General features: G+C 51.7%; 4 protein-coding genes across 4 annotated transcripts; 3 read left to right on the plus strand and 1 right to left on the minus strand.

The window, feature by feature from the left end:
- Window positions 1-270: 270 nt before the first annotated feature.
- Window positions 271-1,297, minus strand: BO82DRAFT_271862 (40S ribosomal protein uS5; the record flags this gene model as incomplete). Its single annotated transcript, XM_025631004.1, has 3 exons — window positions 271-528; window positions 587-844; window positions 1,031-1,297. The coding sequence occupies 3 exons, from the start codon at window positions 1,295-1,297 to the stop codon at window positions 271-273; spliced, it is 783 nt and encodes a 260-aa protein (XP_025497060.1).
- Window positions 1,298-1,497: 200 nt separating this feature from the next.
- Window positions 1,498-2,685, plus strand: BO82DRAFT_428211 (Mpv17/PMP22 family protein). The gene is made up of 5 exons (XM_025640430.1): window positions 1,498-1,845; window positions 1,912-1,966; window positions 2,052-2,157; window positions 2,221-2,526; window positions 2,587-2,685. The coding sequence occupies exons 1-5, from the start codon at window positions 1,835-1,837 to the stop codon at window positions 2,628-2,630; spliced, it is 522 nt and encodes a 173-aa protein (XP_025497061.1). The 5' UTR covers window positions 1,498-1,834; the 3' UTR covers window positions 2,631-2,685.
- A 492-nt stretch (window positions 2,686-3,177) lies between these two features.
- BO82DRAFT_349967 (eukaryotic translation initiation factor 4E) lies at window positions 3,178-4,824 on the plus strand. The gene is made up of 3 exons (XM_025634022.1): window positions 3,178-3,681; window positions 3,745-3,816; window positions 3,881-4,824. The coding sequence occupies exons 1-3, from the start codon at window positions 3,490-3,492 to the stop codon at window positions 4,349-4,351; spliced, it is 735 nt and encodes a 244-aa protein (XP_025497062.1). The 5' UTR covers window positions 3,178-3,489; the 3' UTR covers window positions 4,352-4,824.
- Window positions 4,825-8,961: 4,137 nt separating this feature from the next.
- Window positions 8,962-11,403, plus strand: BO82DRAFT_349970 (peptide MFS transporter). The gene is made up of 3 exons (XM_025634023.1): window positions 8,962-9,313; window positions 9,436-9,767; window positions 9,823-11,403. Exons 1-3 carry the CDS (start codon window positions 9,279-9,281, stop codon window positions 11,202-11,204), a joined length of 1,749 nt encoding a protein of 582 aa, XP_025497063.1. The 5' UTR covers window positions 8,962-9,278; the 3' UTR covers window positions 11,205-11,403.
- Window positions 11,404-12,138: the final 735 nt, after the last annotated feature.

Raw genomic sequence — 12,138 nt, forward strand, 5'->3', positions numbered from 1 at the left:
CAGATTAGACGACGGGCGCACCGTACCATATCAACCGCCCGGTAGTCACTGGCGAAAATGGAGGTTAAATTGACCTTGCGCTAAGTTCTCGAAGCTCCTCCTTATAATCATTACATCCGTTGACACCGTTAATTAGCGTAGATAGGCGCGGAAGTCGTAATCTGTGCAGTATTCCGATCCTACAGCCAAAGAGCAACTTTTTGAAGTCCGTAGAAAAATAGTTCGATTCAAAACACAATCATGCAAAGTTTATCCCATCAAAGCACTACCCTAGTACTTCTTGCCCTGGCGCAGGACATCACCGAACTCCTCAAGAGGGCTGCGGATGAGCTTAGTCTCCTTCCAGAGGTTGGGGGTGAGGAAGCCGTAGGTGTTGACGACGGCAAGGAAAGTGGCCTTGAGAGTGTTCTCGAGGGTCTTGGTGGAGCCGGAAGAGCAGGTGTAGGCGTCCTGGACACCAGCAAGCTGGAGGAGACGCTTGACGGCGGGGGAGGCAACGAGACCGGTACCGCGGGGAGCGGGGATAAGCTGGGATCATGTTAGTCAACGGGTGGCTTTGAGTCGAACTGGCGAGATGACGACATACTCTGACGGAGACGGAACCACACTTGGCGCTCTGCTTAACGGGCAGAGAGTGAGGCTCACCGAGGTTGGTACCCCAGTAACCGCGACGGACGGGGAGAACGCTCAGCTTGGCGATGGTGATGGCGGCACGGATGGCGGTAGCGACTTCCTTGGAGGTCTTGATACCGAGACCGATGTGGCCCTCGGAGTCACCGATGACAACGACAGCCTTGAAGCGGGTACGCTGACCGGCACGGGTCTGCTTCTGGACGGGTTTGATCTGCGAAAAAAAAAAGAAGAATGACCGTCAGCACCTGACCATTCCGCAGCAATTCCCGTTCGACATTGTCCAATTCCGAATCCCGCATCCAATCCACCTGCGCGCCCGGTTCCTAGCACATGCGCCGATTCGAAGATCTTCCTTGTCGATGTTCCGGGTGATTTTGATTGAACGTTCGCTTCGTACCTTCATGACCTCATCCTTGAGCTTGGGGAGGAAGAAGTCCACAATCTGGTACTCCTTGACGGGCAGGGAGTGCAGGTAGATCTGCTCCATGCTGGTGATCTTGCCAGCCTTGACGAGACGGCCGAGCTTGGTGACGGGCTGCCATTCCTTCTCCTGCTCCTTCGCGCCACCACGACGTCCACGGCGGCCACGGCCACGGCCACGGTCACCACCGCGGTCACCGCGAGATCCGAATCCTCCACGTCCACGGGGAGCGGCGTCAGCCATGTTGTATAGATATGGCGATTGGGAAAGGGTCGGAGGGGCGAGAGGAGGTGTCGTGGGAGGGGTTGTCGACGTCGAGTTGACTTTTCTCTCGCTATCCACAACTGTTTTGGCACCAAGGGAAATTTCGCGGGCGGGTGCGCTAAGCGAGCCCGGAGCCCTATACCCTACGTGATAAGCCGTTTTGGGCAACCCGATCGGAGCCCCGTCCGGGTACATCATGTGATAAGTGGGTTACCCCGTCGGGAGCTGCTGCTCTCCAATAGCCGCCCAGAGTGGCGTGGATTGTCGCGCATTTGCTTTGTTTTTACCCTGGGGGTGGATTAGGTGTTGGAGCTGTCTGACGGTTGTTGTTCCTGTTCCCTTATCAGCGGTCTGGGACCAGATACTTATACCTGCAATCATTGCTCCCTGAGTCTATGCCAGCAATCTTCTTCTGTTTCTTCTTCAGCATCTCGTTTGTTGGCTGCATACATCTTTTCCAGTCAATTCATTTCTTTGTATCTACTTGAAAACCTCTTCATCACAATTTAGACAAAGATGTTGCGGTGGTATGTCGATCTGACACTGAGGATTCGGTCATTCATGTACCTCTTGTACTGACTTATCCGCTTCAGGTACCAAACGAAGCTGGCCAAACAGCCCATCCTGACAGCCAGTGTCACTAGCTTTGTATGTTTTCCCTGTCTTGTTTCGCCTCTAGCAGTTTCAATTACTTGCTTTCTTCTCGACTTAGCTGACTCCATTGACAATTCAGGTGTTGTTTGGCAGTGGAGATGTCCTTGCTCAGCAGCTAGTTGATCGCCGAGGCTTCGATAAGCACGATGTGGCACGAACTGCGCGCATGGCGCTGTATGGAGGTGGTAAGTTCAATTGACTTCAGGCGTTGCTGCCTTGTAACAGGTTCCTTTGCTAATAGTCCCAAGCAATCTTCGGCCCGGCTGCCACGGCCTGGTATGGTATTCTACAACGCCATGTTGTTCTTAAGAACCCTATTACTACCACCGCCGCTCGTGTCGCTGCCGATCAGCTACTCTTCACACCCACTCACCTGACCTGTTTCTTGTCGTCCATGGCAATCTTGGAAGGCTCTGACCCAATGGAGAAATTGCGCAGCAGCTTTGTGCCCAGTTACAAAGCGAATCTTACGATCTGGCCGATGGTCCAAGGTGTCAACTTTGCTATCGTGCCCCTGGAGTACCGTGTCCTGGTCGTGAACCTGGTCAGCTTGGGTAAGTAGTGTGCTATCTCGGACTGAGCAACAACTGAGCAACAACTGACCAGAACAATAGGCTGGAACTGCTTGTTGAGCTTGATCAATAGCGGCGAGAAATGATTAGACCCAGACCTCTCTTGATTAGCACTAAATTATAGATACCCTTCGAATTCATCACACTACATTTGATACTCGGTTCCTTAGAGACTCTGATACCTGGTTTTGTTCAGTAGTACTTATTTTTTCACATCTGCTTGAACATGTGTGTCGAGGCCAACCTTCACCGAATAGAAATGAAAGTTATATTTTGTTTACACATATTGGGGGCAGAGAACGCTGCCTGTCCATATTCAAACTTCGCAGGCGTCTATCATCAGGCTCGTTGGCTCTTTTTAGCCTGTGGATTTGTGCGTACGAAGTGAGGTTAAAGCCTCGCAAAGAAGGAAAAATAGAATACTACGAAGCCCTAGACTGACCGAATGGTAAAATAAAACCCCCTCTTTATGGTTTGCGGAGAGTTGACTCTTACCTACCTCACTTCTCTGTCAGACATCTTCATTAGGGCTGGGTTAGGCGGCGGCAGCCTATTAGAGGTCTGGAAGGGAGGGTGGCCCAAAAGGGAAAAGTTTCACTCTGGTCCCGACCTTGCGGCATCTCCAAACCATCAAAACTTGATGCTGTGATTTTCCGCCATCTTCCCCATACAGTCTCGAACACGACATTCGCCGTGATTCTGCCTGGAGCAGACGCTCAACTCTGATTCAACCACTTGCGCGTCTTCCCTGCCTACCCCGAAAACACCTCTTACCTCGAGCTGCGCCTTCCTTTGACGCCCTCTCATCACAACAACAAATTTTGCCATCCGCAGTTTTCTCTCCCCTCCGACGACGACCCCTCGCCTCTTCATCAACCCGACCCCGCCGCTCAACCCTCTTCATCCACCTTGACTTATACCTCACCTCATACTCCCTCTACCATAATGGCCGCCGTCGCTGAGAACGGCCACGCACCCGTGGCCGACGAGAATGCTGCCCCCGTCGCTGCCGCCGAGCAGACCGAAAAGACGAACGGTGACTCGGTCACAGTATTCCACGACCCCGAAAACTTCAACGTCAAGCATCCTTTGATGCACGAGTGGACCCTTTGGTTTACCAAGCCCCCTAGTGGCAAGGTAAGGGACCGATCGACTTTATCGAATGCGTTCAACATTCATCTGACCCATTTGTGGTTGTAGGGCGATAACTGGAACGACCTTTTGAAGGAGGTTGTGACTTTCAACTCTGTTGAGGAGTTCTGGGGAATCTACGTACGTTATGCCGCGTGCTGTGTGTGCCCCAAGTGAGATCTTCCTGGCTAACTGGTTTTATTAGAACAACATCACGCCGACCTCCGAACTGGGCCTCAAAGCAGACTACCACCTTTTCAAGAAGGGCGTCAGACCGGAGTGGGAGGACCCCCAGAACAAGCACGGTGGAAAGTGGTCATATTCCTTCAAGGACAAGCGCTCCGTGCCCATTGACGACTTGTGGCTGCACGCTCAGTTGGCGGCTATTGGCGAGACTCTCGAGAACGATGGCGACAGCGAGGTTATGGGCGTTGTTGTGAACGTGCGCAAGGGCTTCTACCGTGTGGGTCTGTGGACACGGACCGTTGGAAAGGCCATTCCGGGCGACAAGAACAACACCCGTACGCCCGCCCAGGGCAAGGACATCCTCGAGGCCATCGGTCGCCGCTTCAAGGAGGTTCTCCGTCTCAAGGAGGCGGATGCCGTTGAGTTCTCCGGACACACAGACAGCGCGCACAGCGGCAGCACGAGAGCCAAGGCCAAGTTTGTTGTCTGAAGCGCCTGCTAGCTTATGTCGCTTTGGCTTTATGATATCATAACGCGGGGGGTTCGCTTGTTTGCTATGGATTAATGGAAAAGGGCTCTGTGATGATGCGCGGTAAGGAAAGGGAAAGGATCAGTACAAGGCACTGCCTGTGGGAGGAGACATATTCCAAACCGGCTTGCCAGCACTTCGCAGTGGGGTGATGATCTGCAGGTGGTTGCAGGTCTTTCCTTCAAGACGTATTTCTGACGAGGTTTATACCATATTCTGTTAAATTTCAGTGTTGTCCCTTTCGGGATTATCCCTTTTGGGATCGGAGAATACAAGAAAATGATTCAAACTGCTTCATTGAGTTGGCCTGTCTGATTGTTGCCTGCATGGTCACGTCGCTGTCTTCTAGCTTCATTGTTGAGATAAGTCCAATCCTGGCAGTGTATGCATCGGATACAAATGTTCTTTTCATTCTCAGTGTTTATCCAATGCGGATGGCATCCTCTTCCTGTGTATACCGCATAGGTTAAGTAGGGCACGGTACCAGGTAACGAGTACAACTTGGAGTAGGTGGTGGGTAGCGGTCCATGGCCGTGGAGGGAGTGACCTTGATAGTGACTTCCTGTTTAGGAAATTTTGAAGTGAATGAGGCGCCATGAGCGTTGCTTCCCCATTAGGTAGTAACTCATCAGCCGGGCCTTTTACTTTTCAACATCATCTTGTCGAGTACCTCGGGTTCATAAAGCAGCTTTCTCGTCGGTCTTCCCTCACAGCTTCTTTCCTTCTTCACTCAACTCCCTGCCAACCCATCTATCTTCTTCCCTTTCTTTCTCGTTCTCCTCCACCACCATTATTTCCTCCTTCTCATCCTTTCTCTTAGCATCTTCTATCTTCTCCTCTTTCTTCTGCTCATCCTTCCTTTTCTCATCCTTCCTTTTCTCATCCTTCCTTTGCTCATCTGCTCCTCTTCTCATCCTTCTTTCTATCCTTTCCACCCTTCGCCTACCCTTCTTCCTACCCCTTCTCTTCCTATCGTCTTCTCTCACCTTTCCTCCCTTGTTCTCCTCTCCTCTCTTCCTCAGAACATGATAGACCCTCCCACCTCCCACCTCCCACCTTCAAGACCCAGAAAGAATAAGGCAAGTATAGTCTGGTCCAGATCGAGACAGGTACGTGACCTCGAACATTGTCCCCGAGTGCTAATGGTTTTATTTTCTATTCGTAAATTGTGCCGGATCTAGCCTTTGTTCGTGACAGCGCAAGCAGGTTTTTGGCTGACTGGAAAAAACTTTGAGCTTGCCGTACCTCCAGACTTTCACTCGCAAGTTCTCGAGGGCCTATGGACGGGTGGTTAGGTTGGGCCTGGGACACAGGACTCCAAACACGGATGAGTAAGCCATTCTCCTGCTTTGGAGGTGGTGGGTTCGAGTAGCTGCTGAAATATGACTGTTGTTATATCTGTGTGCTTTGTGGGCTGTGAAGAAGAGAGGAGGATCAATCTGGAGCTGGTAAGTAAGCCTCTTCGAATCGTTCTTTGGTGTTTCCATAAGTTGGATCTGTTTGCTGATCTGCTTTGATTGATATCTATATCTTTTCAAGGTTGGCTTTTGGGTGGCTAGTTGGGAGACAATTGCTTATGCTGCATGTGTGTTTGCTTGGATAATGAAGGTGGACACTTCGTCTCTGTGATTGCGTTCGTAGATGTGGTCTTTTTATATGGTTCTCGTGCTTAATGAAAGCCTTCTTTTTGTGATTGTCTGTGGTATGCTAGCCTTCATCCTTCTGTAAATCTGCAAACCGAGTATCTTCTTAGAAAATATGCTCTCTTGGACGAGTGGGAATTCCAGCCCATCGACTTCTTAACCAAGGGGTTTCCAGTGTTAAGGGCTCTGGGATATCTGGTGTACCTTGCTATTCTTTGCGGTATGAATCATCATTGATGAAATTGTCAAAGAATCTATACCACCCTTCATGCTTCATGAAACCATGAACCGAAGGTCTCGATGACATACCATATTGAGTCTGTGCTCTTTGGCAAGTTCTGGTATGACAGTCATGGGCAAACTAAGCAGAAAGAGGGGAAACAAGACTGCAGTCATTGGATGGAGGCATATGGTGGGATTACAGTGGATCGTTTCCTTCGTGGACAATAGACAACAGCTAAGAAGCTAGATAGCTGTCAATCAGTTTCTGCGGCGGGCTTACTTGGGCTAAAGTCCAACTCAGCCATGCTAGAAATACCATGTTGTTGTCGACTAGGAGGACAATCATCACGCTGCCCATAGTCACTTCAAGCTGAGATGGTGCCTTCCGGATCGGATCTCGACGCCGTACAGTGAGAACAGCCATCCACCTCGTCATCCCGAAGCTCTGCTGCCTATTTTTCCTGAATTTTCTCTGATAAAAACGCGCACTGGGTCAAAAACATGAGCGCTTCCGCATATTCCGAGCGAATTAATGCCCGACGGTTGACCGTTTATCCACCCCTGCGCGGAATTGTGGATCCGTGACAAGATATGATCGTCTACTTTAAAAGGCTTGGAAGGTCACAGATAATGCTTGGTAAGGAGCCTTTCTCCACTGCACATGAAAGCTGACACTGCACCTTGAGGTTCATATGCCTCGAGTTTTAAAAGGCAGGTTGAGGGTTGCCTGCTCTGTGCTTATCAGAGTTTGATCCCCTCATACGAACACCCCCTAAGTCCGGCTAAGAAGTCCGATCCACACCGTCCTGCGAACCCAGTCGCCTGTGATCCCCGTTCGAGTAACTCGCGAAGGTGCAGCGCAATGGCTTGAGCTGGGAACGGTTCCAGAATAGCAACCGTGCAGATCATCAGCTCGGGCAATCCAGCCGATCACGGCCGCCGCCCAGTCCAGCCAAGAGGCCTCCGCCTATGGTATACACGTTAAATGCTTGTCGCTGATTGAGTCACTCTCTGCTTGGCAACACTCTCACGGAATGTCGCCGTCGCGAGTCATAAAAAGGGTCGGCTTGATTGGCCCGGTCGTGCTTAGCACGCCATCCATAAGGGCATCGGAGGAAGATCGGAGCCCTTTCTGCCTTGGAGTCTAGCGCGCCAACGGCCGAATGAGAGGACCAAGGGGAGGCGACCACGCCCTTCGAGGCTTTGCGCCTTCTGATATATGAACTGCTATCTCTCCAGGTCAGCAAGTGTTTTAAGTCATGAGTCGAGCGGTGAGATTCATGGCCAGGGGGGTGTGTTGACCATGACCAAACCAGTTGGTGGCTCAAGGCTTTCCGAGGGCGAAGTCGGACCTTGAACAGGTACTTAATCTCAACAGACACTACCCCACCCCACGTACACGCTCTCAAGGCACGCTTTCCAAACAGCATTTCTTCCCCTCACCACCCCAGAGCATCCGTGACACCTCATTGACCTCATATATCTCTGGACCAGACGAATAGGACATGGAGGAAAAGTGTCTTATGATGGACAGATGTCTCTCTCCAGGTTTTGCCCTGGCGGCTGGAGCCGACCAGAATGGGACCATACCCCAATGAGGAAGCCTTCGATCGTCGTCAACAACGCCCAGTCCCTGTACAGCAATGATCCGATCAGAACTCATCAGACGAGCAATGTTTCTCCGACTCCATCCCCATATCTTAAGGAAAAGCTAAGCTGGGGATTTGCCGACGCCTCGGCTCCCCCGTCGGCTCCCCCAGAGACGATAACTCTGTTCCACTCGCCGGGCCCTTCGAGAACATCGCCTAATCTACGCGGAATGGGTTCAATGGCATTGCGAACTCTCCGATTACGGCCTGGGGAAGACGAAAAGGCAGAGGAGGCAGCAGAAATAAGCCCAGCCGTGGGCTGAGACAAGCATTGCTTGTTACAGAAACACAAGGGATATCTCCGAAGGGTGATTGCATGGCTCCTATCGAATGACTTGATTTGATTTGTGATGCACTCATGATAGGTCACAAGCTATTGACTCATTTGCTCGCACACCACACGCGGGGAAGCCCGACGTTGCAATCATGCTGAGTGCTGATCCTCGCATGGACAGGCGGGGGAACAAGATTCTCAACGCACGATAGGTGGCCAGTGGCCACAGCCAGCGCGCGCGCCCTCTGCGCCCTTTGAGAAACACGGCGGAGCTTCCTTCCAACTCCGTTTGAGTCACGAATAAGACACGCCATGCTTATCTGCTAGCCTACAGCTAAAAGTGTTTATGTTACCTAACATGTTCCGCTTGCGGTGGTCCAACCGACGGCACGAAAGATTGGATCACTTTTCTGTACGAAACGAATTCCCGGGACCTGATTAGGCTAGCTAGCTGGCCATGCAGTCAGTCAGTTCATCGGACATTATGGTTCTCTGTCAATTCGAAAGGCCAGCCAGGGGTGGTGGCGCATAACCATGAAAAAAATGGGTGATATGCAAGACAAAGCTCAAACAGGCAATGATCTCGAGTGGGCGAGGGGGACGACTGGAAGCGAGGGGTGGAAAAACCGTGAGGAACTGTTTTCGCCACGAGGGAAAAGTGGAAATTTGTTTCGATGGAGGAAAGAAAAAAACATTCCGCACTCACCGGCAGGGCCCGACCTTCTTGGCGTTCCAGACTGGCTCCCTTCAGCCAGCCAATCAACGTCTTTTCCACTTGTCTCAGGTCATGCTTGGTGCTGCTTGTCATATCAACAATTTGCTTTCAGCCTGGGGTTACATCGGCATCTCCCCTGCCTCGGCCGTCGCCATTTGCCTTCCTTTCCACCCTTCGATGGGGTCCCTCCTCTATCTAGCGGCCATTGGTTCGGGGACAAGATGGGTCCGCTTCGGTTACTGTTCCTATATCGTCGACCGTCGAGGGAGATATAAGGTGAGGGCCGTTTCCCTCAACACTGGTCTTCCTGTGTTCTTTTCTGAGGAAATCTTCCCTACTTCGACCGTTCCTGTCGGATCAATTCCCTTGCCTGGTCTCTGCCACCATGTCTTCCGGAGATCGCGAGGCTGATATCGCTCAGTATGTGCTCCTTTTCTTCCTTATTCTTGTCTTGTGTCTCTGTGCGCCTGCCATGTAGTGCAGCGTCTGCTGAGTCATCAAGCATTGCCCTACCGTCTCGAAACTAACATGTCATGCTCCAGGCCGTTCCAACAGGGCCATGGCACTATCACCGAGGTCACCTCGAACGAGAAGGCCTACATGACGGAGAAGGCTCTCGACGTCACCCCTGATGGTGAGGAACCCAACCAGGAAGAGGTCCGAACCCTCCGTCATGTCGCCGAACATCTGCCCATCTCTGCTTGGCTCGTTGCCGTTGTCGAGCTTTGCGAGCGTTTCACCTACTACGGAATGTCCGGCATGTTCCAGAACTACATCCAACGCCCTCTCGATGGCAGTCAGGGCCGTGGTGCCCTTGGCATGGGCCAACGTGGTGCCACTGGTCTGACCACTTTCTTCCAGTTCTGGTGTTATGGTTAGTCATTCTGGTTCAGTCCGGTCTCATTCCTCTTGCTGACCTCGGTTCCTAGTTACTCCCATCCTTGGTGCTATTGTTGCCGATCAATATTTGGGCAAGTACAAGACGATTGTGGTTTTCTGTATCGTCTACCTGGTCGGTCTCCTTATCTTGGTTTGCACGTCTATCCCCACTGCTCTCTCCCATGGAGCGGGTGTTGGCGGCTTCATTGTTTCTATCTTGATCATTGGTCTGGGAACCGGCGGTATCAAGAGTAACGTCGCTCCTCTGATTGCCGACCAATACAAGCGGAAGAAGATGGCAATCAAGACGACCCCCAAAGGTGAGCGGGTCATTATCGATCCCGCCTTGACCATCCAGCGCATTTACATGATCTTCTACGCCTGCATCAACATCGGTTCCCTGTCCCTGATCGCCACGCCTTACATGGAGAAGTACATCGGCTTCTGGTCTGGCTACTTGCTCTGCTTGTGCATGTTTGCCGTCGGTACTGGTGTCCTTATCTTCGGTCGCAAGTTCTACGTCGTCCGTCCTCCTCAGGGTTCCATCATCACGGATGCCTTCAAGGCTCTGGGAATCATGATCGTCAACCGCAACATGGACGCAGCCAAGCCTAGCTGGCAAGCCACCAATGGAGGCAACCGCCCTAACCTGCCCTGGGATGATCGCTTCATTGATGAGCTCAAGCGTGCCCTGGTCGCCTGCCGTGTGTTCGCCTTCTACCCCGTCTACTGGGTTGTCTACGGCCAGTTCTCCAGCAACTTCGTCACCCAGGCCGGTGAGATGGAGAGCCACGGTATCCCCAACGACTTGATGCAGAACTTCGATCCCATCTCTGTCATTGTTTTCATCCCGGTTTTGGAGACTCTGGTTTACCCTCTGCTTCGCCGCATGCGCATCCAGTTCCGCCCCATCACCCGTATCTCCGTTGGATTCGTCATCGCCTCCCTTGCTATGATGTACGCGGCCATTGTCCAGCACTTGATCTACTCTGCAGGACCTTGCTATGGCAAGCCCCTCTGTGATGCTTCTATCGTTGATGGTGCAGCCACTGGCAACCACGTCCACATTGCGATTCAGACTCCTGCCTACGTCTTCATCGGTGTTTCTGAGATTTTCGCCTCGGTGTCCGGTCTGGAGTACGCCTACACCAAGGCACCTCCGTCCATGAAGTCGTTCGTGCAGTCCATGTACCTGCTTACCAACGCGTTCGGTTCCGCTATTGCCGAGGCTCTGACCCCCGCCGCGTTCGACCCTGCCATCATGTGGATGTTCGTCGGTCTGGCCTGCGCCTCCTTCATTGCCGGTATCATCTTCTGGATGGTTTACCACCACCTGAACGACCAGGAGGACGAGATGAACGCCCTGGACGCAGAAGATCCGGAGCTTCCTGCTCCCATCGAGCAGGAGCAGAAGAAGGATGAGCACAACTAGATTCCCGATTGGAATCCCCTCCACTCCCCATTCTAATGTATTATAATTCTCGTGTTTAGCTTTGCGATGTTCGTGGATGGCGTTTTGACTTTTGAAACGTGATATACTTGACCATCTCGCGCAGGCTCGCGTCCCAGCCCTTTGATGAGCAGATGCAGTATGACGACCCCATGTGTGTATATATGCAGGGTGTACGGATTGACGTTTTCATTACTCTTTTTTACTTTCTACATAGTATAGATTCTAGTTAGCATCTACAGAATTCCTATTTCACATACTCAAAGTTTCCTTTTGTGCCAGTATGCCTCAATAGCGTCAGTGTGCTGTGCGACCAGAATGACCCAAGTGGCCGCTCTATCCGGATGGGGCCCTCTTTTTTCTTCTGTTCCTTCCATTCCGGCCCCGTCCCTGCAGTAGTTGGTCTTAGCATCTCTTGGCATTTCGGGTTTCCCAGCTTATCCGCTTTCGGAAGCGCGAACACTGACTGGCTCCGCGGGCCCAACCCATGCAGTGGAGCCCATGTCTTATCATGAGATGAGGCCTTGGCGGTGGTCACTCATTGCATAATAAGCATTGCTCATGGTTAGGTAATGGTTTCCTTGACGGAGTCCTCGAGTACGATATGAATGTACCCTGGCTCTGGTAGTGTTGGTTCGTACGGCTCTTGCTCTTGCTCTTGGCTGTGGTAAGTTGACTAGGACTAAGCCTACCATCGAGATTTGAATTAGTCTATCGAATGATCGGAATAATTTTGTTCTTGACGACGGAGATTGGTGATGGATAGGGATTATGTGTTGTTCACAGTGCAGGTGATGGTGAAGATTTTCTGCTATGGTGGAAATCTTGGGTTCGGGATTCTCCGGGCTCCCTGGAGTAAAGTGTTCCGGGTCCATTTCTTTTTTTTTTTTTTTTTTTTGTTGTGGTCGGTCTATGA

This window comes from Aspergillus uvarum (assembly GCF_003184745.1).
Source record: "Aspergillus uvarum CBS 121591 unplaced genomic scaffold BO82scaffold_2, whole genome shotgun sequence".
Taxonomy (NCBI): Eukaryota; Fungi; Ascomycota; class Eurotiomycetes; order Eurotiales; family Aspergillaceae; genus Aspergillus; species Aspergillus uvarum.